At 41.4% G+C, this 26,058-nt stretch overlaps 2 protein-coding genes across 4 annotated transcripts in view; one reads left to right on the top strand and one right to left on the bottom strand.

Annotated features, from left to right (window-relative positions):
- The window catches only part of dzank1 (double zinc ribbon and ankyrin repeat domains 1), an 81,916-nt gene extending 81,153 nt beyond the window's left edge, over positions 1-763 (top strand). The window contains exon 21 of one of the 2 annotated variants that reach the window (XM_078230151.1): positions 99-763. In XM_078230151.1, coding sequence (XP_078086277.1) covers positions 99-264 — 166 coding nt within the window. In that variant the 3' untranslated portion in view covers positions 265-763. The remainder of the gene's footprint in view (positions 1-98) is intronic. The other variant, XM_078230152.1, reaches the window with a different exon arrangement.
- Positions 755-26,058, bottom strand: part of kat14 (lysine acetyltransferase 14) — a 45,135-nt gene continuing 19,831 nt past the window's right edge. For both annotated transcript variants that reach the window (XM_078230153.1, XM_078230154.1), the window contains exons 4-10: positions 23,089-23,270; positions 16,512-16,928; positions 11,802-12,367; positions 10,035-10,171; positions 7,244-7,419; positions 3,747-3,937; positions 755-2,857 (exon numbers count right to left, since the gene is read on the bottom strand). In XM_078230153.1, coding sequence (XP_078086279.1) covers positions 2,684-2,857; positions 3,747-3,937; positions 7,244-7,419; positions 10,035-10,171; positions 11,802-12,367; positions 16,512-16,928; positions 23,089-23,270 — 1,843 coding nt within the window. In that variant the 3' untranslated portion in view covers positions 755-2,683. The remainder of the gene's footprint in view (positions 2,858-3,746; positions 3,938-7,243; positions 7,420-10,034; positions 10,172-11,801; positions 12,368-16,511; positions 16,929-23,088; positions 23,271-26,058) is intronic.

The raw sequence follows: 26,058 nt of genomic DNA on the forward strand, positions 1-26,058 counted from the left end.
GGGCAGTAGTGAATGCAATATAGGCTGGTCATCAAAGTACTGTATTCAATAAAGATATATGGTTAATTCAGTCTAATAGATTTTTCAATTCCTTCCAGCTGCAATGCAAGTATAAAGAAGAAGAATGATAAAGCATTAACAGCATATGATTTAGCTGTGAAGACTGGCAATGACCAACTAACCTCATTGTTTGCTGCAAAAATGGGGCAGGGAATGTTGGATAAATTTACCAAGACCAAGCAGGTCAGTCTGGATGTCTTTTAATGCTCCCGCGAAGGTTCAGACACATTCGACACCAAAGGTTATGAGGCATTCAGTGCATATGCTTTTAAGAAAGCTTCAATATCCAAAACCCACACTTTGTAATCGGATGTGAGAACATCTCCCATAGAGAAAGCAAGCTCATCCTGCAGCTGTTTCTGAAGACTCTCAATTCTATCCCCACTTCTCACCAAACTGAAAATCAGCTGATGGTCTGAAAAGATGGAGCTCCGAACCAGATGTTTTACCAAGGAGAGTGAGAGAGAGGAATCCATTTTCCTGTTCTATCGACCTGGTTTATCCAAAAGACAAGACCATGTATTGGATCCTCAGTTGCCAGTTTTGTTCCAGCAAGTCTTTGGTAAGTGGCATGAGAAAATTGGATTGTGAATCCAAGGATTACACTCCTTCACCACAGAGCTCTGTAACAAATAATTTATAATGTAGCTTCAGATGTGCAGCTAATCTAAATCAAATAAAATAAATACCTTCATCAAATTTGATTCTTTTATTTTCAGAAGTGTGTTTTCGGAAGTAAAGTTGAAGTACAACAAAGTGGTTTCCAATCTCCCTATAGAGTATCCACATTGGGCTTCTCAGTTACACAAGCTAAAACATCAAATACACTGCTTCCCCAGAAACCCAGAGTTAACCTCTAGAATGTGGCAAGAGTTTGGTCAAATTAGCAGGAAAATTCATTATGGAAATGAGTTCTCAGGTGGTACCTTGCTAAAGTTACTTGACACCTTTCCAACACTGTTGTCGGATACATTTTTACCTTAGCCAAGTGTGAGATTTTATTCCAAAGCGGAATACAGATACTGACACAAATTTGTCCTGAAAATTTATTACAAGTCAGTTAAGACAATTACTTATTTTAACAGCTCTGCAAAAATTTTGAGAATCAGTGAGTCACACTCTCATATCTGTCAGAAGGTTGTGGGTTCAAGTCCTACTCCAGAGAGCTGAGCAGAAACTCCAGGCTGGCACTGAATGCAGAGGCAGTGCTGCACCATCCAAGATGCTGTCTTTCAGATGAGATGTCAAACTGAGGCCATCTGGCCTCTCATTTGGATGTCAAAGAACCCATGCCACTATTTTGAAGAGTGAAGACGTTCTTCGTGTCGAGGCCAAGACTTATCCCTCGATTAACATTACTGAAATAAAGTATCTGATCAGTCACGGTGCTATTTGTGGGTTCTTGCTGTACAGAAATTGTGCACTTCCTACAACTGTGGCTACACAAAGTAGTTAATTAGCTTAAATATTTGGTATTTGTATCCCAAAAATATTTTGGGATGTCCTAAAGTTGTGAATAGCATGACATAAATTGCAAGTACTTTCTCTCAGTTACTGCCTGAGCTAACCTACAGGTGATGTGCTTTGTTAGATGTGATTAACAGAGCAGCAGTTACTTTGGGAGCAGAGATGTTGCAGATTTACCTGTCCAAACTTCCTACCTTCACGCCATCGTATCAGACAATTAAAGAGGGATTGCTGGCGATGGTAAAGTGAAGAAATGTGACCCTATACATTATCTATTGAAGACAAAATACAACTATTCCTCCCTTTTAAGGACCTTGCTGACACCAAACACAAAAACCTGGATAATGCTGATTGCAACTGGCTGCAAAGTATGTAAATAATTATTTGTTATTCTAGTGCATTTCTGGATGGCACCCCATCCATCACCTTAAATATTCACTCTCTTCACCACCGACACACAAGGGCAGCAGTGTGTACCAGATGCACTTCAGCAACTCAGCAAGGCTCCTCCAACAACACCTTCCAAATCTGTAACCTCTACCACCCAGAAAGACAAGGGCAGCACATGGGAACACCACCAGCTGCAAGTTCCCCTCCAAGCCACACACCGTCCTGACTTGTAACTATATCACTGTTCCTTCACTGTCACTGGGTCAAAATCCTGGAACTCCCTTCTGAACAATATCAATGGCAGAGGTTCAAGAAAGTGACATGTCACCACATTCTCAAGGGCACTAAATGCTGGTCTAACCAGCATCACCCACATTCTGTGAATTAATATATTTTAAAAACTATTTCCACGTGCCTCACCTGAAAAAAGTACAAATACTCATTTGTGTTCTTTCCCTTTATTAGTTCTGCTGATGGCTCAGAATACTGCAGCACATTACACAGGTTTAATGGGAATGCTTCATTTGCTGCTGCCAACTGTGACTTTTGTGTAAAATTTGCAATGATTTGTGCCAGAATGGCTTTGCAAAACATATTGTAGAATTTCTTCAAAAGGAAATCTAAAAATGTGATGGGAATTGTGGACATTACTCCTGCTTAATTGTCTGTGCTTTGTAAGTTCACATCAAAAGAGGGTTTGTCAGGGCCTGACCTTTCAAAGTACAAGGTCTATTCTTTAATTTGACATCAACCGAATTCCAAAAAATCATCTTCGCAATCGGAGGAGAAATGCGTGTTTGCATTGCTTGCTATCCAAAGGATGATATTTGTCATAGAAATCCAGGATGTATTCTTCAGCCTTGAATCCAAACTTCTGATACAGCAGCATAGCAGAGTTACTGGCAGAGACATGGAGAGTCACATCCTTCCCCATACAAGTCTGTAAAGCAGTAGAAGAGTGAGTATGTGGGTAAAGAAGAACCTGCATTCAAAATGAATAACTGCAGTCTAGAATCATATGCTCCACCTGACAAGGGATAAAGTGTGAGGACAGTGGGGATATATTTTGCAACAATTCACTCACTTGTCCACCACAGCCTCAACACAAAAACCATAGAAAACAAAAACCCAAGAAAAACCCTAAAAAATGCATGCTTCACTCTCACCTGAGTTAGGGCAGGCGAGCAGGAACATCCATATAAGAATTCACCTCTTAAGAAATTTAAGCAAAGTTGCATATTTCAAATGATTTTGCAGGAAAACAGACTCCATTAGTCCAGCACTAAGACACTCTTGATAGTTGGGTGACTTTATCTGCACAGAAACCGAACTGATAATAATGTGTGCATAATGATGCCGAAACATCAGGATTGGCCAAGGATAACTATACATAGATAACTATCACTCAGCTCCAGGGATCCAGGTTCAATTCTGGCCTGGTGGGTGACTGTTTCTCCGTTTCCTCTGGGTGCTCCGGTTTCCTCCCATGCTCCAAAGATGCGTGGGTTAGGTGGATTAGCCATGGGAAATGTGTGGGGTTACCGGGATAGAGCGGGGGAGAGGGCCCACTCTGATTAGTGATACACTCCAGGCTGCGACATGTTCCATGGCTACATATAGTAATACGAGTTATATTTTTGAGAGACTGGATGTTATAATTTCTACCTTGAACTGATGACAAAGTTCAAATTTTAAGCCTTTTTGACTGAACAACAGATGTTAAAAGTTCAGGGGCTGGGGAGGGACTTCTAATCACCAAGATGAGCTATGATACAAATCCATTAACTGTGTGACACCATTATACAGTTTAGGTGGTGTAACAGCCTAACCTGAATGAGGTGGTAAATCATGAAGGTGGCAATCCCAGCTCTCCTCCATTCTGGGTGAACCAGCAGGAAGGATATATAAGCCTGGTTGTATTTCACATCAGGAACCATGAAGCCAAAGCCAACAATAACTTTTTTGTAGAGGACGACAACACTGAAGTCTGGGTACTGTAGGCTCTCCGACAAGTCGATGCCTGTGAGGGTTAAAAGTGAGATTACATCAGTAAATGTTTAGAAACTAGCTTCCGGTTATACACAGCACATTCACATTTTAGGCAACAGCAGTGCTGCACAGTAATAGTCTTGGTATTTCCAAAATATTAAAATTGGAAAATATTACATCTGCTCATAGAGCATACAGATAACAAGGAAATAATGTGTGAGGTATCACTATCGTCAGATTCCTCAGTAAAATTATGCACAGGTCTTTCCTTCACCAACAAATCATACAAGAACAATCTCCTTATAACTTGCCTTTCCCTGGCTCCACAGTCTACACTTCAGAGCAGGTAATGGCCGTCCCAAATATAAATTTATACTTTTATCCCCTTTAAAGGATTAGAGGCTGAATTTTCGTGGCAAAGGTGAAGCAAATCTTCCTCCCAAAAAACCTTGGTCTCCTTAGGGACTGTGGTCATCAGCACAAGTTCATTCAGAGTTAATTTCTCTAAATGTATTCAGCATTAGAATTCAGCAAACTCCCTTTCTAAATAGATTAGAGCAAGGAGGACAGTCAGGACTTAAGATTGAATTGTTTAATATTTAGTTTACTGTGTTTACAATTCTTTTCCTTTCACTCTCCAATTCTCAGGTATTCAATACAAAATCTTCTTGCCAACAAGCAGAGATGTGGTATCAGCACTTTGGTGAGCACATCTCAACCAACTGGTGTGAGATATGTGAAAGTTAGGAGGCAAACTCATGATAACTGATACCAGGAATTCACTATTGACAAAGGTTTAATCATAGAATCCCTACAATGCAGAAGAGGCTATTTGGCCCATTGAGTCTGCACTGACTCTGACAGAGTATCTTACCTAGGCCCGCTCTATCCCCGTAACTTCACCATTTCCCATGGCTAATTCACCTAACCTACACATCTTTGGAGCGTGGGAAGAAACCGGAGCACTCAGAGGAAACCCACACAGATACGGGCAAACAGTCACCCAGGCCAGAATTGAACCCGGGTCCCTGGAGCTGTGAGGCAGCAGTGCTGACCATTGTGCCACCGTGCTGCCCATGATGATTAAGTAAGCTTGATTAAGAGTAAGCTTGAGATCATCCAAAACTCTGCCGCCTACAGCCTTACACACACCAAGCCCCGTTCAACCATCATCCCTTGTGCTCGTTGACCTACACCCCGGCTCCTGGTTAAACAACATCTCAATTTTAAAATTCTCATCCTCATTTTCAAATCTCTCCCTGGCCTAAGCCCCTCCCAATGTCTAATCTCCTCAAGCCCCACAATTTTCCAAGAGAACTGCACTCCTCTAATTCAGGCCTCTGAGCTTCTCTAATTTTAATAATCCATCATTAATGGATAGGCTTTTAGCTGCTTAGGCCCTGAACTTTGGAATTCTCTCCCTAATCCTCGCTAACTCTCTTTCCGCTCCTTAAAAACTACTTCTTCAACAAAGCTTTTTGGTCACCTATAATATCACTTTTTGCGGCTTGGAGTTAATTTTTTGTACAGAGGATAGCATTGCATAAACTTACCTGAATATCGGTTATTTATTGTGAAATTTTCTTCACCTTAACAGAAAAACCTCACAGCTAACAACGGATCCAAAATAGACAGCTGAAAATGGCACAATTTTTCCAAGAATCAGAATATAAGTAACTTTCTCAAGTCACTTTGTTGCTGTTACAATAGTCAATAGAATAATTGTGATGTACAGATATTGCATTATAACTTACTACACTCTCAAGGTATTAATGGAAAAAAGAGCAAGGGTGAGCCTGAATGATGACTGTCATGGCAATCGTGATTAAAGATGCCACACATCAGTTAACAAAATATCTTTCTGTTCCACAATTGCAATTTGTGCTAAGATTCATCAACATAATAACAGAAAAACAGGAGCTGGAACAGGCTATTCAGTCCCTTAAACATGCTCCATCATTCAATAAGATTGTAACTGAACTTCTGCACCAACTCCACTTTTCCACTTTATTGTCATCTCCCGTTTCTATTAGCGTCAAAATTCTATCGATGCCAGTCCTGAATGTACTCATCGCCTGGGCATCCACAGCTCTCTGGGGCAGAGAATGCCAAAAGTCCTCAGCTCTGCAAAGAATGAAGACACTTCCAATTTTCTCTGTCCTTAATGACTGTCCCCTTATCCCGATTTCTAGTTCAATATGCTTCAGCCAAGGGAAACAACTTCTCAGTAACTACCTGTAAAGCCCTGTAAGAGTTTTATAAGTTTCAGTGAAGTCACCCTTCGTCCTGCTAAACTCGAGTTTAACCTTGCCTCAGAGAACCTTCTCATCACAGAAAACTATCCAGTGAACCTTTGTTGCACTCCTTTTAAAGCAAATGTATCATCCTTAGGTAAGACTTAATACAGTACCCCAGATGTGATCTCACCAAAGTTCTACATAACTGCAACAAGACTCCTTTACCCTTACATTCCAGCCCCTTGACAATCAAGGCTAACATGTCATTTGTCTTCCTAATTGTTTGCTGTACCAGCATGTTAACTTTGTGATTTGTGTACAAGGGCACCCTAATCCCTCAGCATTAGTCTCTTTTAAAAATAAAATCTGTTTTTCTATTCTTCCTACCAAAATGGATTAAACTTCATATTTCCTTACATTAATCTTCATCTGCCACCTTCTTAGTCTATATTCCTTTGCAGCTTCTTTACATACTCACCATTTTAAATGTTGACTATGTCTTAGTTGGTAGCATTCTTACCTCCGAGTCAGAAGGTTGTGGGTTCAAGTCCCCTTCCAGGACATCAGCACAAAAATCAAGGCTAGCACTCCAGAGCAGTACACTGAGGGAGTGCTGCAATGCCAAAAGTGGAGTCTATCAGATGAGACTTTAAACCGAGCCCACATTTACCCCCTCAGGGATGCACTCGTGTCCTGGCCAATATTTATCCCCCCAATCAATATCATAAAAAATTCTCTATTTAATATCACACGGGCTGTTTATGATATCTTGCTGAGCATATATTGGCAATAAAACATAGTGATGTCCCATGGTCGTGAATAGCACTATATTAATGCGAGCCTTCTTTCCCTCCCCATCAGTTAACAAACCTGGAGACTTGCACTTCATTTCCTCATTAATATAGTTGTAAATAACTGAGGACCGAGCACTGATTCTTACACCACTCTCTCGTTACAACTTGAAAATGAGTTTATTTTGTTCCTACTGTCCATTTTCTGTCCCGTACCCAATTCTCAATCCATGCTGATATATTACCCACAATCCCATGAGTTCTTGAAGCTGGATAAGATTTCACTGTCTGGAGAGAAAATTTAAGTACCTGGCCAGAAGAATTCATGGCACATCGAGTTTATTGTAGGAATAAAATTTGGGCAGACGTAGCAGTAATCAACAGGGGCTTCAGCTTCTGCTTTCCAGTTAGCGTCACCCCGGTGTGGATAGGCCCGAATCTCAGACAGTAGTTGTAATTTCGGTGGATTACATTCAAAATCCCGCCTAATGAAGCAAAATAAGAAGGCAAAAACAAATTATGCGGATGCTGGAATCTGAAACACAAACAGAAAATGCTGGAAAATCTCAGCAGGTCTTTTGATTTGATTTATTGTCACATGTATTAGTATACAATGAAAAGTATTGTTTCTTGCACACTATACAGACAAAGCATACCGTTCCTAGAGAAGGAGAAGGTGCAGAATGTAGTGTTACAGTCAGAGCTAGGGTGTACAGAAAGATCAAAAGAGTTAGAATAGAGTTTTAAAAGCGTAGAAAGAAAGTAAAAGATAGAATTAGAAGGTCTGCTGGGCCCAGCTTGCAAGAAATCGCCACCTTCCAGCACCATCTTGGATCCGCGTCCTGACAGCATCCATGGAGACAGAATAGAGAACGTTTCAAGTCTGCTGCCGAAGAGTCATCCAGACTCAAAATGTTGGCTCTATTCTCTCTCCACAGATGCTGCCCAACCTGCTGAGATTTTCCAGCATTTTCCGTTTAAAATAAGACGACAACTCAATTTGGGGAAAATACAACCATAAATAATTGTTCTTCCAAAAGTTTCAACTGGCAAAACCATGAAAAATCTAAATAATATAATATACTGACAAGAAAAGCCATAAACAGCTCCCTGTAACAGTGAAACCATCACCATTCAATACTACAATGATCTAGGTGGTTGAATATAATCTTTCTTGTCAAAAGGCATCTAATCCGAACAAGTCAGTCCATTTTCCAATGGGTCAGTTGAACCTATACACCACAACCTTCGATCCTTTCTCCAGAAACACTTCTTACCCCATTTATTCTGTCACTTTAGCCGAGAATCGCAGAAACTTAAAAGGAGCCCTGTCGACCAATCATATCTGTGCCGGCTCTTTAAAAGAGCAGTCATTGCTGAGATCAACATCCCAGCTTTCTGTCCATAACCTTTTTGTGTTTTTTATCCTCAACTGACTGTCTGATCATTTAGAATTATTGATGGAATAAACTTTCATCACCTTTACAGGTAGATCCCCAGCAATTCAGTGAAAATAATTCTCCTCATCATCAAACAATGATTGTAAATCTGACTTCCAGTTATTGACCCACTTACCAGAGGGAATATTTTTCTTTATCTATTCCATCAAAATCTATCATCTTGGAAACCTCTATCAGGTCCCCTCTTAAGTTTCCAACCTCTCCTCATAACTGAAGTCCCTCATTCTGGTAAAACTCCTCTGTATCCATTCAAAGGATTTTACAACCTTTCTTGAAGTGTGGTATCCAGAATTGTTCACAAAACTCCAGGTGAAGTCTGATCAATGATTTATAAAATTTGAGCACAATCATTTTGCTTTCGTATGCCAAATTCAAACCCTAATTGTTTAGCTCATTACTCTTTAGATGAATATGCCTTGGGATTTCTCTTATTTCTCCCAAATGCCTTGTATTTAATTCACAGCCTGGATCAACTGTTGCGATCTCCCCATAAGCTCCATAGGGTCCCGATTAAAACTGTGCACAGAATTTGACCTTTGTGATGGCAAAACCACATCGAGCTTTCTAGTTCCTATGTTCTGAGATTCCTCACTAAATCTTTCCATCTTTCTCCTCCTTTAAGACCAAAAGCTTGGTCAGAGATTGGTTGTGTAGAGTATTTTTTGAAGGATAAGGGAGAGGTGGAGGGATGCAAAGTTTGAAGGGAATGTGGGAAGCACATAAGACACAGCATCTCGAATTTTTGTTCATGAGTTAGTGTTGCATGATGCTCTGCTCACAGCTGTCCTAAGTGCAGCTAACTAATGTAAACTGCTTTTGTGGGGACATTCGTGAGGCGTTGATAGCCTAGTGGTATTATCACTAGACTATTAATCCAGAAACTCAGATAATGTTCTGGAGACCCGGGTTCAAATCTCACCACGGCAGGTGTTAAAATTTGAATTCAATGAAAAAAAATCTGTAATTAAGAATCTACTGATGACCATGAAACCATCGCCGATTGTCGGAATAATCCATCTGGTTGACTATTGTCCTTTACGGAAAGAAATCTGGCCTACGTGTGACTCCAGAGCCACAGCAATGTGGTTGACTCTCAACTGCCCTCGGGCAACTAGGGATGGGCAATAAAATGCTGGCCAGCAAGCGATGCCCATGTCCCACGAATGAATAAAAAACATTTTGAACTTTAAACATTATGTTACTAAATTGCAATTGCAATGTATGTCCTCATGCATCTTTACAAGCAGCTAATGAAATTACAATCCAACTGCTTCAGCAAAACATTAACTGCAGTTAGTAACCCAGAAAACTAACTAAATGACTGTGGCTGCTCAGAGTTGAAACCCAATGATTAATTCTGTACATCACTTTCATACAGTGAAATGTAATACACTTAACTCACGGCACATGCAATCCAGGCTGCCAATGTTCCATTCCCACTCTTTGCGCTGCTACTCAAACCTGATCCAAACATTAAGCTGTATTGTTACAGGCTGGTTTTCTTAGAAACGTACAGCCCGTCAGCCCACGATTTTAAAAAGGCTTTAATATAAATTCAAGTTGCAGTAGCATCCAGGCCTGTTTGTGCGTCTCTGTAATAAAACAGCTGAGCCATTGGTTTATGCAGAGGAAATCCATACCTGATGTATGGTTTGAGCACTCGTGATGTGTACGGGCTGATGATGCTTTGACTCATTAACATGTCTCCCGATCCAGTCAGTCGGTGCATAAACTTGGTTTTTTGTTGCTGATATCCTTTCATGTGCAAGAAGGACATCTGCAAAGAGGCAACAGTGACAAAAAATTAAAAAGATTCCTGTCAAACATTAGCCCCCACAGTCCTCGAGGGCTTAAGCAGTGAGTGGCACTGACCTGGAAGGTTCCTGGTCTACATGAAATTAGCTGACATCAGCCAGATTGTTGGTGGGAGCCCTGCAGCCTGCTAGTGTACTCAAAATCTGGGAGAGAGGAGGACGGCTGCTATTTTTCACTTCAACAGCCCCCCCCCCACTGGAATACATGCACATACATACCGGGATTTTCCAGTCCCGACAGCGTCGCAGGTAAGAATGGAAAATTTGGAGAGCGGCCAAAAGTCAAAAAAGCCACATTTTCCCAACCCGCCTGAGACAATGCCTACCACTGGCTGGACCGGAAAACCCCACCCAATGAGTTGGGAAAGAATCAGACTGTGCTGAAAGAACTCAATGTCCAGACTCTCAGGGAATATCACTTGCAAGAGCTACCAGAGATCACCTCACAAAAACATATCCCAGCCAGGTGTCAGCACTTCCTTAATGGAAGAGGAAGGGAGGAAACTGAGGGGTTGGAGGGGTGAGGCAGCAGGAAACAATCTTGAATAATTTCATGACTAGCTGTTCAGCCATTAACTCGTTGGAGAATGGCGGAGGATCCAAGTCCAAGTGGATTACAGAGAATGAAGGAGAGCTATAATGTCCCATTAAAGAAGAAGTTCAGCAAATCATTCCCATTTACTCCAACCAATTGTAGCACAAAGTATGACATCAATCTGTGCATTGATATTAAAAAGGGGTTTTATACTCAATACAACAAAGATCCCCAAAAATATAAAACCATATTTATATTCAAATAAATTCTCTGTAAGAAACAAAATGACAACACAAATCCCTGTAAAACAGTGTCTTCACACCCAAAATATCAGGTTGGAAAGTGGTGTGCTTGAGATGAGGTGATTATAAGGCTGCCTTTGGAAAAGCTATTCAATTAGTCCCACTTTCTCTTCTTACCCGACATCATTATTAAGTAATGAAGCTAAATCAATAAGTGATACGTCACAGACATTAAGACTGTGGCCTCTGAGCCTTGGCAAGTTACTCTTTTGAGCTGAAGTTGATTGAAATTCTCTCATTTAATGTTATGTTATTTGAATTGCATAGGTCAGGAAGTTTGGAAAGCGCTGCTTTTAAACCGAAGACCTCACTGGCCAATAAACCCAAAAATCAGTGTGTCATCAATCTGGGCAAGTTAATGGACCCCTAGGTTTAACCTTCATGAGTGTCCTCTAAGATACATATCAATCTGACTCCTGGGTACAAAAATATGGACTACCCGTCTGACTCAATTACCTCCCCTCAAAATTGCTACAGCGATCATTGCTATGGTACCAGGGCAGTCACGAGCAGAAAGTGCAATTTATCTCTTGACACCTCAGCCAATTAATCTGGATAAACTGGAAGAGAGAAGAAAATGGAGGGAATAAAATGATTCTGTAAATGTGTTTCTCAAAGTGTTTGTCCTCTCATGCCACCAAATGTTCTCACTGCTGATAATGATAAACAGTTATCCTTTATCACACATTCTCAACACTTGACAATATTGAAAGGAAAGGGATTTTCGCCCAGAGTCTTATTGCTTTTCTCACTCACCTGGTATCGGTCCAGGATCCGAAAGTCTTGACTGGTGGTCCGAAAGGTCCCAACACCCACGGGCATCTGGGCACGGTCACCTTCCTTGCTTCCACACACCCCGCCAACCAATGACACTGCGGCTTCAACAGCTTGATCCAGGTCAAAAAGGGGCAAACCACGTTCCCTCTTGGCCTGTCTCACGAGCAGCTTGCGGCGCAGTCGCTTGGCCTCTACACTCAAGGCGACTGCATGGGGGCAAGATTCCAGTCTCCGGAGTAAAAGTCTCTCATCGTACAGACTGAGAGCGATACACTTCGGAGCAGGTGCTTGCACATCCCTCTCTGCCTGGATTTTCTTCCTCTCTCGAACATTAATTTGAGACAACTCAATGGCATCCTCAGGCTCTTCAATATCAGCCTCCATTTTCTCGGCTCTCTCCTCATCCTCCTCCACATCACACTTGATTTGTTCGGCTGCCTTCACTTTCTTTCTACTTATGATCATGGTGCCAGTGGTCACACTAGGAGGTGGCACATACTCGATCCCAGGATCAATAACACCATCCACATCTCCTTCTTCATCATCTGAGCAGGAGGAAATGAAAAATATTCACTTCCAATACAAGTTGTCTTTTTCTCTTGAACTTGCTTTATTACATTTGCACAATACTGCAGTTATTAACTCTGCAATTATTTTTTTTAAAAGCATGCACATTTGAAATCTCAAACAAAAGCAGAGAATGCTAAAAACTGCACCTCCGACACTTATTCACAACTATCATCTTGACTTTACTGTTTCACATGGCCTTCCCCTTACTTTCATTTTAAACAAGCCATCCCCAGCAACTGCCTTGCACCTCTTAGTACTCACATGCTCTTGCCCTCTTCCAAGCCCCACTTCCTTTCATGCCAATCCAAGGGAAAACTCTTCCTCATGTCATTTATATGGAGTTTCAAACTCCCAACTGCCTTCATATTTAAGTAGTGATGGATTTGCTGATCCACTCTCTCACCTCAATTTGATGCCTTTTTCCAAAGGAAAATCTTTACTCTCTCATATCCTGGTCATTTGTCCAGGTATGGTGATCAAATGAGGCAGCTATGCAACCAATATTTACATTCCAAACAGTGCAGTAAGTAACATAAAGGCATAGTACAGAACTCTGTACTGCCATGTCACACCCAGATGTGCTCAGGACACTTACAGAATCTGTTCTAAATAGATGCCGTTTCACGGCAGCACTGGGCAGTTGAAGAATTTGTTGTTGTCTTTTCACCTATACCATTGATTAGATGACACACTATCAGTGTCAGCCCAACAAACAGATCCACATGTAAAATACAATTGCTCTGTCACTGACTTTCAAGATGTGGAGATGCCGGTGTTGGACTGGGGTGAACACAGTAAGAAGTCTCACAACACCAGGTTAAAGTCCAACAGGTTTATTTGGTAGCAAATACCACTAGCTTTCGGAGCGCTGCTCCTTCGTCAGATGGAGTGGAAATGTCATGAAATGAAAACTCGACCTCGACCCTTCTCTCACCTTCGTAAACCTAGTTCTTTGACCATGCTTGTAGGCCTCTGTCTCAGCATCTTTTTATGTTGTCTGATGATGCTCCCATGAAGCACATTGGGATTTTTTATTACACTTATGTAAATCCAAATTGCTAAAATTCTACTTAAAGATTCACTTAATACATTGGATCACAATTTTCTGAGGATATATTACCTTGTAAAGATGCCACCTACCACATTTCTACCCTTTGAAAACTCCCGGCCCTGCCCCACAGCAAGCAATGAAGGTGATTGGGCAGCTTTGAATTTTCAAACAATGTCTGTCCTACCAAGCAAGGACAGTATGGTGGGTACACCATATCTGGGTGCTGTCTGGCATCTCTCCATTCTTCACCCTTCATGAACTATGGCAGAGATTAAAGCAATGCTCAGTCACTTTGCACCAGGCTTTGCCTGTGTATAGATGAACCCTCTCTCCAGTTTACTTTGCACTCTTGTCTGGTCCCTTACATTTATTGAACAATGGGTTGCATTGTTAAGCAGCCAATCCGTAGGTAGATTTTCGATCAAAAGAAAAATACTGCAAATTGTGTTTGAAACGCTTAATAAAAAATGAGGTGGCACTCATTGAGCTTGTGCTGGGTTTCAGTGGATCACTGCAGGAGGCTAAGAATACAGAGCTCCGTGGAAGTGAGATGGAGTTTTAAAGTACCTTATTGAAAGAGGAGGCGCTGTTCTTATTTTTTTCTTATTTTGTGAAAAACATTATCTGAAAACAGTGGCAATTAACTGCTCTGCAGAGACTGCTGGCTGCCTTTGTCACCTGTTTATTGTCACAACGCACACTTGCATTCCCAGCCAGTAAATGTTATGAAACATTGCCTGGTAACAAGGGCCAAGACCAACCTCCCTAAAACAGATAAAGCACCAGCACCGGGTAAAAGAAGAGAAAAAAGTACCTGTGAAATTATTCCAACAAATGAAACTGGAAAAAAAAATCACAGACTGGAAAAGGGAACAATAATCAGCAAATAACACCGACACTAAAATGGAATAGCAAAATACTCTTGTAAAGAGATTCCTTCATAAACGTTACTAAAACAAATTACCTGGACATTTACTTCATTGCTGTTTGTGGGACCTTGCGATGCTTTCCTACATCAGAGCTTCAACAGTACTTTCCAAACCCGCAGCCTCTAACACGCAGAAGGAGGAGGGCAGCAGGCACACAAGAAGCACAAATCCCCCTTCCAAGTCAAACAGTACTCTGACTTTGAAATATTTTGTGGTTCTTTAACTGTTGCTGAGTCAAAATCCAGGAACTCCCTCACAAACAACAATACTGTGGGTATAAATACACCACATAGACTGCAGTGGTTCAAGATGGCAGCTCACCACCACCTTCTCAAGGGCAATTAGGGCTGGGCAATATATACTGATCTTGCCAGCAACAACCATGTCCCAAGAATGAATACAAAAAAAATACATTTCAAAAGTGATTGTAAAAGTGCTTTAGGACATCCTGAGGTGGTGTAAGGCACTAAATAAATACAAAGTTCCTTTTATAACTTTAAGCACATTCTTTTTGATTTTGTCATATTTTCATAACAACTTCTGTTTGAAGTCAAAAGGGCAGTTTAACCACAGCTGTCTTTACTCATTTCACTATTTATTTACTGACTAAGGTTTACTGTGATACACCATCTATTATGGGGAAATTGAAATGTCCGACAGTCCAGCCTCACGTTTAACTCAAATAGTCACTGTGATAATAACTTAAAGTGGAAGAGGACTCCAGAAATAAGTAGCCATACTGTCTATTTTAATAACTTACATCAAAGCTGTGACCCACATTACGAAGTCTCCTTGCCTCCAGGCTATTCCATGAAGGGGGCTCCATCTTTCCTAGATTGCAATAGGAGCCACAAAAATGAAGCTGCCCGATCTATCCCAGGAAGCACACCGTTAAACTCCCAGAAATGTAATCAGCTTGGCTATTGGGCCGGGGGGGGGACACGGGACGACGACAATTTGTACAAATTATGCTCTTCTTAGGCTTTTTTGTTCTAATGAAATATAACAAAGCTCTTCCTGTTTTAAAAATATTAAATCAAAGACCGATGTGCATTTAGATAGCATCTTTCACTACCTAGAACAAAGAACAAAGAACAGTACAGCACAAGAAACAGGCCCTTCGGCCCTCCAAGCCTGTGCCGCTCCTTGGTCCAACTAGACCAATCGTTTGTATCCCTCTATTCCCAGGCTGCTCATGTGACTATCCAGGTAAGTCTTAAACGATGTCAGCGTGCCTGCCTCCACCACCCTACTTGGCAGCGCATTCCAGGCCCCCACCACCCTCTGTGTAAAAAACATCCCTCTGATATCGGAGTTATACTTCACCCCTCTCACCTTGAGCCCGTGACCCCTCGTGATTGTCACCTCCGACCTGGGAAAAAGCTTCCCACTGTTCACCCTATCTATACCCTTCATAATCTTGTACACCTCTATTAGATCTCCCCTCATTCTCCGTCTTTCCAGGGAGAACAACCCCAGTTTACCCAATCTCTCCTCATAGCTAAGACCCTCCATACCAGGCAACATCCTGGTAAACCTTCTCTGCACTCTAACGCCTCCACGTCCTTCTGGTAGTGCGGCGACCAGAACTGGACGCAGTACTCCAAATGTGGCCTAACCAGCGTTCAATACAGCTGCATCATCAGACTCCAGCTTTTATACTCTATACCCCGTCCTATAAAGGCAAGCATACCATATGCCTTCTTCACCACCTTTTCCACCTGTGTTGCCACCTTCAAGGATTTGTGGACTTGCACACCTAGGTCCCTCCCTAAGGAGACATCTCAGAGTTTTACAGCTGACAAAGTACTTTATGAAATGTAAACTCTGTTGTAGGGAAATACGATAGTAGATCTGTGTATAGCAAGGTCCTACTAATAGCAACACGGTTAGGACCAGATAATTTGTTTAAGTGATATTGATTGTGGAATGAATATTGATCTGGACACCTGGGGAATGTCCTCTGCTCTTCTGGGATCTTTTATCATTTACTTGAGAGGGCAGATGGACTTTGCTTTAAAAACCTCAACTGAAAGACAACACATCCAACTGTGTGACATCCCTCGGATAAGCTTTCCTATCAACAGCCTATAACCAAGTAAAATCATTATAACCCACCGCAGCCAAATGAATTCTTACCATGAAACAGTGCTTGGGGGGGCATGACATCAGGAATAAGGTCAGCCTCAGACAAGAGACTAGGAGTGGCTGAATGAGATAGTGGGGTCCCAGGAGCAGAGAAGTCCAGTGAGGGGGATGGGGAAGGGCTGGTAAGCGGAGTCCGATCGGACGAACTCAGAGAAGAAAAGTCGATCACTTCTCCTTTCTCCAGGATCAGTTCTGACCTGCGAGTCCGGCTGGAGAACTTTACTGGGGTCGATGACGTGCTCCTGTCAATGAAGGTAGCAGCTTCCTTCTGAGCACGCCTAATGTCCTTAGCTTCCTGAGTGCGGGAGCGTTTCTCCTTCAATTCCATGGCTGTTTCCACAGGGTTGCGACTCACTCGTTTCCGAAGCCCTTCCACTGTAATAATTGGATCCAAGGGCGGTTTGGCAGCTGGGAAGTGAAGTAAATCAACACATCACTTGATTAAATAGTTCATCTCGACGTCAACTAACATTAAATTAGTTTCCCATACGATTGAAAGAAGTAACCAAAGTTTTGACCACAAATATCAGGTGCAGAGCAAGAATAAACAAATGGTAAAGTAGATCCAAACGCAATATATTAAAAAAATTAAAATGGTGTACTGATACACAGAAAAGGTGTCAAAAGGGAAAACTTGACTCAAAACTTCAAAATGACAATTTGAAATTGGTAAATTTTCACTCTTGGTGATGAGACTGACGTGGAACACAAATGGAAATGTTTTAAAAGCAAGATAATAAATGTGCAAGACAAATTATGGACCTAAACAAAAGAAGGGAGTGTGCTAAGGAAAAGCCAGTAAGATATAACCAAAAAATTCTATTAATTGTAGGCATTTAATACTCAAATAAAGAGAGTTAAGTACAAGGGAAAGCTAACTAAAACAAAAGCTGCTATTATTAGCTGACAGGATAATAGCAGACGGTCTTATCATTTTAGTAATCGGAAATACTTTTTCAGTTATTTGATAAGAGAACTGTCAAAGACTATTTGGCCAATGAAGATGATTAAGGACAGGTTAAAGACTCATTATGTATGGTAAAAATATTAATTGAGAACTTTGCATTGGTATTCACAATCATGTTTAACTGTTAGAATTTAATGATTTTATTAATAAAACTAGAAATATTAACATGGGTGAAAGCATCATTTTAGATAAAAATAGGTACCTGAAAACAGATAAGGGTAGCTAGGCTCTCAGTGAGATGGGACATGTACCTTCAGCCAGCATTTTAATGACTCACTGTACTTTGGATCAGTTCTTGTTGATTAGAACGCTAATGAAGCACCATCTTTAAAAAAGGTGACAGGACGAACCAGAGATGTATGCCTATTAGTTTGATGTCCCTAATAGGAAAAGTACTTGAGGGAATCACTGAAGATGCAATGCTTACATTACCTTATTTAGAGAGGGTTATATTAGAAATACCCATCAAAAAGGTCATGTCTTATAAATTTGATCATATTTTTTGAAGAAGTGCAATAGGGCAACACAGTAGACATGGACTTGAAAAATGCTTTTGATAAAGCACCACGAAAAAATCGAAGCTCTTCATGATAACATATTGAACTGGATTGAGCACTGTCTGGAAGGACACAAGCAGAAAGTGTTTATGGATAGATTTGGATCAGTTTGGAGGTTTGTTACCAATGGTGTCCCACAGGGATCAATGTTTGGGCCTTTGCTCTTTATTATTTTTATTAATCTAGATGTTGATGTTAGGGGCAGCATCTGCAAATTTGCTACTGATACTATGCGGATACAGGTCTTCTCATCTGCTTCAAGTGGGTCATGATGTGTTGGGTGATTAAGCTCATGACTGGTAAATTATTTAATAATTTAATTTGGAATTGTGCAGTACTATGCATGTGGGTAGGCATATATCCTTCAGAGGTAAACATGAAAGATAGAGATATAGAGAGATCTAGGCATTTTAGCGCGTACATCTCATACATTCCATAAGCATTGCCATGAAGTGATGGCACCAGCAAACAGGGTGTCGGGATGCAGTCATTGGGCAATTGATTATCAGATAAGGCATACTATTTTACCACTGTACAAGGTCTCAGCCAGGCTTCACTTGGAATACCATCTCCAGTTTTGGTCTTTTCACACAGTGGGTGATATTGAGGCTTTGCAAAGGATGCAGAGGTGAGCTATTAGACTAATTTCCAGTTTAAAGCAGCGTAGTTAACAAGTTCAGCCAAAAGAGTTAGAATTTACACTTTAGAAAAGTGAGACTTATTGGTAATCTGATTGAGGTTTCTAAGGCAATTGATTGTATTACAGTTGGCAGTGTGTTCCAACTAAATAGGGTGATGGACCAGAGGTGAGAATTGTAAGTTTTAGAAGACCAGATCTAGACGTCAAGGGACACATGAGGCTACAAAACGTGCAGTTGGATTAAATTGCTACTGTTGCTGCACAAAGTCATTGTGTACAACTTAGCACAATAAAGAACAGTTCAAGACTGAATACCTAATGGCATATTTCACTTTCCATTGGGTGGCCAACCATCACCAGATAGAAGGGGGTTTTCCTTTGGTTATTTAGTAGCATCTGGGGGATTTGCTGTAGATGTCAGGGTGTGCTTTTTTTCTGGAGGATAGTGGGACTCTGGAACAAGCTGCTGGCTCATGTGGTGGATGCCAATTCAGTGAATTCCTTCAAGCTAGAAATTGGATCTGGTTTGAGTTGGGGTAGAGATTACATCTTACAAAAGGGATTCAGGGCCAGACTGACCTCCTGGGCTAGTTTTGATCATCCAGATAGGCTAGGGAGGAATTATGAAGGCTTTTGTCTCTCTCAAGTGGAGAGTGTATTTATTGTGAGAAAGAAGTTGAATGGACCAGAGTACTGTTTGCTGTCTGTCATTGTTTGTTTATTTCTATCATTATTACACTCAACATTTGCATTATAAATTCAGAGATATTCTGAAATAACACTAAGTAATCTTAAAAATATGATCCAATTGCTGGGTTTAGCTCTGTAATGTTTTAAAAGGAATGTTCAGCATAGGATGGTAGAACAATCTATCCTTTGAATATTGCTCAAGACCTATTTCCTCGAGGTATTTAATTTTTACTTATGACCACAGACTTCTAAATAGCTAAAGCCTCTTCTAATTCAGTAAAGACTGACCTCCATAATCATTGAAAGGTGAAATCTGACACCTGAGCTTTCAGTCTCAGCTATAAGCGACTGTCTTCTGCTGTACAATACTGTACACAATCAGTTAGAGTAGCAGCGGCTTCATCCATCTACAAGTTCTGTTTTTGGTCACTATTTTCCTTACACATCAAACTTAGAGTTTATCTTTTCAATGGTGTTAGGTGAGTGTTTACTGATTTGCTGTTGGGAGGGCCTGGGCGGCACAGAGGCATTTTACACAGCACACTGAGGAGGACAGAGTTGGGAAAATTGCCAGAGGGAAAAGAATGTTGTGAGGAATGATCATTAGAGGAAAAAGATTGAGTGGGAAAGATTGCTGTGGAAACAATGGAAACAGGATCAATGTGACAGAAAACAAACATGAAAGGTTAGCTGAGACAAATTAACAAGGAAGGAAAGAGGGAAAGTGTGACAGATAAAAATGAGTAACAGATAAGCAGGACAATAGGAACAATGAAAAGCAAAAAATAAAGGGAGACACAGAGAGAATTATGAAAGAAAGGGAGACTATCAGAGACATTGGAAGTGTAGTAGATTAACATAAACAGGGAGAAGTAACAGGACACAATAAAAGAGTATTGGAGAGAAGAGAGAGAGTTACAAACAGAATCAGCTAGCAGACAATGGGAGAAAATAGGGGACTGAAACAAAGAGAAAGGAGGGCAGTAAGACACATGAAGAGAGCAACAGAAACAAGGGGGGGAGAGTAACAGAAGTACAGTCAGAAAAGGAGAATAGTAACAGAGACAGAAACACAGAAGGGAATACAAAGATCAGAGCACAAACAGACACTTTTATTGACTTCATAACTGCCAGGACTGATTAGTTTATCATCTAGACCTCAATAAAATGATGAATGCAGCAAATCCACCTTGTCCAAATAGAATTCAGAATCTCTGACTAATGCATAAAGTGCTGTCCTAAATAATGAGTGAATCACTAAACAGAATTGGGAAAAGCAACAAACCATACAATTTAAAATTTCAATATATTTTTATGCAATTAGATTCCCTACAGTAAGAGACCACACCTTCAGCACTTGATTAACAACCTATCAAGGTGGGGGAAAAATCCACTCAGCTCTCCAAACCTTCTTGAGCCAGCTCCGAGGGAGGTGCTTAGAGCTGCCACTATGTCCAGCAAGTGAAATAATTGCGCAGAGGATAGCAGCTTCCACAACCTTAATTATTACTAGATAAATAATGTTGAAAGTTATAAATAACTGGAAAGTTTAAAAACAACATTTTAGGACTGATCCGAAGGACAACAATTAAAGAACTTGCTAACAGATGGCAAAGTACAAAGCTCCAACAGTTGCGAACAGATCTACTGTGTGGAATGCAGTGTGAATGTGTGCACTGCTGTTGTTTTAAATGGCAAACACAATCAAAATGACTCATTTTAGTAGAACCTCTGCTTAAAGTCCTACCTTTGACAGCAGTATTTACACCAATAGTTTTGTTGCTTTGGTATTTCTGCTAGCAGGAACAGCTGAAGCACTCTTCCCCACCCCATTCAAATCAATCAACCAGTGTTCAACCATTAAATTATACAGACCTCATCTTGCCACCGGACAAAGTACTACTGCTAGATAGTCATAAAGCTATCCCAGATCAGCAACACATGACACAACGGGTTAATTGATTACTTCTAAATCCCCATTGTTTACCAAAAATCACACTGTGCCACATATTAAGAGCCTTGCTGATTAGTGATAAAATATTCACTGAATTTCAACTACCAGCTAATAAATATTACAACTTCAAATGGTCCCCTAAGTAGGGCTCATTTTATTGCTTTAATTTTGTAGCCAGGGGTTAGGGGTAATTTTTACTTTGAGTAATAGTGTAAATCAGATGATATTGGATCAGCTGCTTGTTATCCTGATTTTCATTTCTATTAATGTCAGTACTCAGCCAGTGGGACAATAAAAGACCAACGTTGTTGATTACAGCACACTGGGTTCGAAAGAGTAAATTGGCTACGGCTGCTACTCCCTGTTTTCCACCAATGCCCAGTGGGTATAGACATCAAGTGGGCGTACGTTTGGTTTCTGCTGTGATGTCCCCCATAAGAAATTGGCCTGCTGACAAGTCAGATAGATGAAAAATAACTGAGTGAGGTCAAGCACTTCCGTGGAACCACACCCAGAGCACGGCCAATAGTTTAGAACATGGTTACGGCCCATTTTCAAACACATACAAAGTGAAGTGAAATGAATGCACACACTGCAATTGGGTGCATGGTGGCACAGTGGTTAGCACTGCTGCCCCTCAGCACCAGGGACCCTGGTTCAATTCCAGCCTTGGGTGACTATTTGTGTGGAGTTTGCACATTCTCCCCATGTCTGTGTAGGTTTCCTCTGGATGCTCTGGTTTCCTCCAGTCCAAAGATGTGTGGGTTAGGTTGATTGGTCATGCTAAAATGTCCCTTAGTGTCAGGATGATTAGCAGGGTAAATATGTGGGGTTAAGGGTATAGGGCCTGGGTGGGATTTTGTTGATGCAGGCTCAATGGGCCAAATGGCCTCCTTCTGCACTGCAGGGTTCTATGATTCTACAATGCGGGAGGCCATCCCAAAGTCTCCTCCACCAGCAGTCTGGAAATTTAATACAGACTGCTGAGGCAAGTGGGTCAAAGTTAGGTTTTGCAGGAGGAAGGGCAGAGTGGCCAGGATACTGTGGAATGAACAAACACACTCCCACTGCTCCTGGATCCAAAGGAATATTTTAAACATTGATGACAGCCACTGCTTAGCCTTCAGCTCGAAGTCCTGCAAAGGGCCCAAGACCTGTTTTAGGCAGCTGCCACTGAAAAATGTGGAGGGATGGGGAAGATAATCGAAACCTCTTCTACATAGATTTTGTTTTGTTTTGTATTAATTTTTTTAATCTGGGTGTTAAACTTGACATAAAAAGCAGAACAGACCATTCTAATGAATTACACTGTTGCATCCCAAATATTAAAGGAGATATAACTTGAACAATCACAGTTGCCTGTGCTGCTGCTTCTTCGAGTCACAGCTCCAAATGCTATTGGGAGATAACATTGGAAGTAGGCATTTATCTCTTCTTATATTGGTCATTCATGAATCCCTGATGTAGACCTTTGTAACGTATCAAAGGGGAAGTTCTGCACAACATTTCAGCACTGAAGCTGTCTATAACTCACAATTCTGAAGCTTAACACTGAGTAACATTAGGCACAAAATATCATCTGCTTTCTGAAGAACTATGAACTCGCTCATCAGGTGACTATGCACTTTATTATTGTCTACAACATGGTTATAAAAGTTTCTATGCACCTAATGTATCTATCAACTTATTAGTGAAATGTTAGAGGTACATTTTGGTTCCACTTCCCTTACAATCTCATCAAACATCTTGTACAAACCCACCTCTTGCCTTCAGCGTGGTGCTGGATGGCCTCTCCCCTTCTGGCCTCATGACAGGAGGCTTGTTGTGGACAAGCTTCCACCAGCCTGGCTCACCAAACTGCTGAGCACCCGAACGGAAATACATGGGACTGCCCACAGACAGGCAGCCTGCCACGGTACTCCACCAGGTCGAGGTCTTTTTCCTAAAACACAATGAGTGCAAATATAATTAAACATAAAGGTCCCTGGCGCTGTGAGGCAGCAGTGCTAACCACTGGGCCACCATGCTGCCCATAATTATCCAAAGATCACTTAACATTCTTGTCCTCTTTACATATTTCCTTCCTACACGAAGACAGTCACTTGTGTGCGCTGAAGTTCACCTGCTCTTGTGTGGATCTTATTGCATTTGAAGAATCTTCAATTAGGCAGTCTGGTCACACACTTACAATATATCTGCCTGAACTTTCAGTTGTTACACATACTTCCCATCAGAGTGTCATAATTTTGTCTCATCCAGACTCTGATGGATAAAGATAAGTGTAGTCCTCAAGTTAAGGTGCTAAATTGGGGGAAGGCTAATTACAACAATATTAGGCAGGAACTGAAGAATGTAGATTGGGAGCAGATGTTTGAGGGCAAATCAATATCTGGCATGTAGGAGGCTTTCAAGTGTAAGTTGATAATGATTCAGGACCGGCACATTCCTGTAAGGATGAAGGGTAAGTATGGCAAGTTTTGGGAACCTTGGATAACGAGAGATATTGTGAGCCTAGTCAAAGAGAAAAGGGAAGCATTTGTCAAATCTAAGAGGCTGGGGACACACAAAGTAAGTGTGGAATACAAGGAAAGTAGAAATAAACTTAAGCAAGGAGCAAGAAGGACTAAAAAGGATAATGAAAAGTCTGTCAACAGGATCAAGGAAAATCCCAAGGCTTTTTATACATATATAAAGAGCAAGAGGATAGCCAGGGAGAGGGTTGGCCCACTCAACGGCAAGGGAGGGAATCTATGCGTGAAGCCAGAGGAAATGGGCGAGATATTAAATAAATACTTTGCGTCAGTATTCACCAAAGAGAAGGACTTGGTGGATGATGAGTGTAGGAAAGGGGGTATAGATAGTTTGAGTCATGTTGAGGTCAAAAGGGAGGAGGTATTGGGGTTCTTGAGAAACATTAAGGTAGACAATCCCCAGGGCCTGATGGGATATACCCCAGAATACTGAGAGAGGCAAGGGAGGAAATTGCTGGGGCCTTGAGAGAAATCTTTGTATCCTCATTGGCTACAGGGGAGGTCACAGTAAGAAGTTTAACAACACCAGGTTAAAGTCCAACAGGTTTATTTGGTAGCAAAAGCCACACAAGCTTTCGGAGCTGCAAGCCCCTTCTTCAGGTGAGTGGGAATTCTGTTCACAAACAGAGCATATAAAGACACAAACTCAATTTACATGAATAATGGTTGGAATGCGAATACTTACAACTAATCAAGTCTTTAAGAAACAAAACAACGTGAGTGCTTTGTTTTTTAAAGACTTGATTAGTTGTAAGTATTCGCATTCCAACCATTATTCATGTAAATTGAGTTTGTGTCTTTATATGCTCTGTTTGTGAACAGAATTCCCACTCACCTGAAGAAGGGGCTTGCAGCTCCGAAAGCTTGTGTGGCTTTTGCTACCAAATAAACCTGTTGGACTTTAACCTGGTGTTGTTAAACTTCTTACTGTGTTTACCCCAGTCCAACGCCGGCATCTCCACATACAGGGGAGGTCCCAGAGGATTGGAGAATAGCCAATGTTGTTCCTTTGTTTAAGAAGGGGAGCAAGAATAATCCAGGTAATTACAAGCCGGTGAGCCTTACATCAGTGGTAGGGAAATTATTGGAGAGGATTCTTCGAGACAGGATTTACTCCCACTTAGAAGTAAGTGGATGTATTAGCGAGAAGCAGCATGGTTTTGTGAAGGGGAGGTCGTGCCTCACTAACTTGAGGAAGTGACGAAGATGATTGATGAGGATAGGGCAGTGGATGTTGTCTTCAGTAGTGCCTTTGACAAGGTCCCTCATGGCAGATTGGTGCAGAAGGTGAAGTCGCATGAGATCAGAGGTGAGCTGGCAAGGTGGATACAGGACTGGCTTGGTCATAGAAGACAGAGGATAGCAGTGGAAGGGTGCGTTTCTGAATGGAGGGCTGTGACAAGTGGCATTCCTCAGGGATCAGTGCTGGGACCTTTGCTGTTGTATATATATATAAATGATTTGGAGGAAATGTAACTGGTTTGATTAGTAAGTTTGTGGACGACATAAAGGTTGGTGGATTTGCGGATAGCGATGAGGACCATCAGAGGATACAACAGGATATAGATCAGTTGGAGACTTGGACGTAGAGATGGCAGATGGAGTTTAATCCGGACAAATGTGAGGTAATGCATTTTGGAAGGTCCAAAAGATAGGAAATATACAGTAAATGGCAGAACCCTTAAGAGTATTGATAGGCAGACGGATCTGGGTGTACAGGCACACAGGTCACTGAAAGTGGCAATGCAGGTGGAGAAGGTAGTCAAGAAAGCATATGGAATGCTTGCCTTCATCAGCCGGGGCATTGAGTTTAAAAATTGGCAAGTCATGTTGCAGCTTTATAGAACCTTAGTTAGGCCGCACTTGGAATATAGTGTTCAATTGTGGTTGCCACACTACCAGAAGGATGTGGAGGCTTTGGAGAGGGTACAGAAAAGATTTACCAGGATGTTGCCTGGTATGGAGGGCATTAGCTATGAGGAGAGGTTGGAGAAATTTGGTTTGTTCTCACTGGAACGACGGAGTTTGAGGGGCGACCTAATAAAAGTCTACAAGATTATGAGGGCATGGACAGAATGGATAGTCAGAAGCTTTTTCCCAGGGTGGAAGAGTCAATTACTAGGGGGCGTGGGTTTAAGATGTGAGGGGCAAGGTTTAAAGGAGATGTACGAGGCAAGTTTTTTTACACAGAGTGGTGGG

The sequence above is a fragment of the Mustelus asterias genome, chromosome 15, assembly GCF_964213995.1.
Source record: "Mustelus asterias chromosome 15, sMusAst1.hap1.1, whole genome shotgun sequence".
Lineage (NCBI taxonomy): Eukaryota > Metazoa > Chordata > Chondrichthyes > Carcharhiniformes > Triakidae > Mustelus > Mustelus asterias.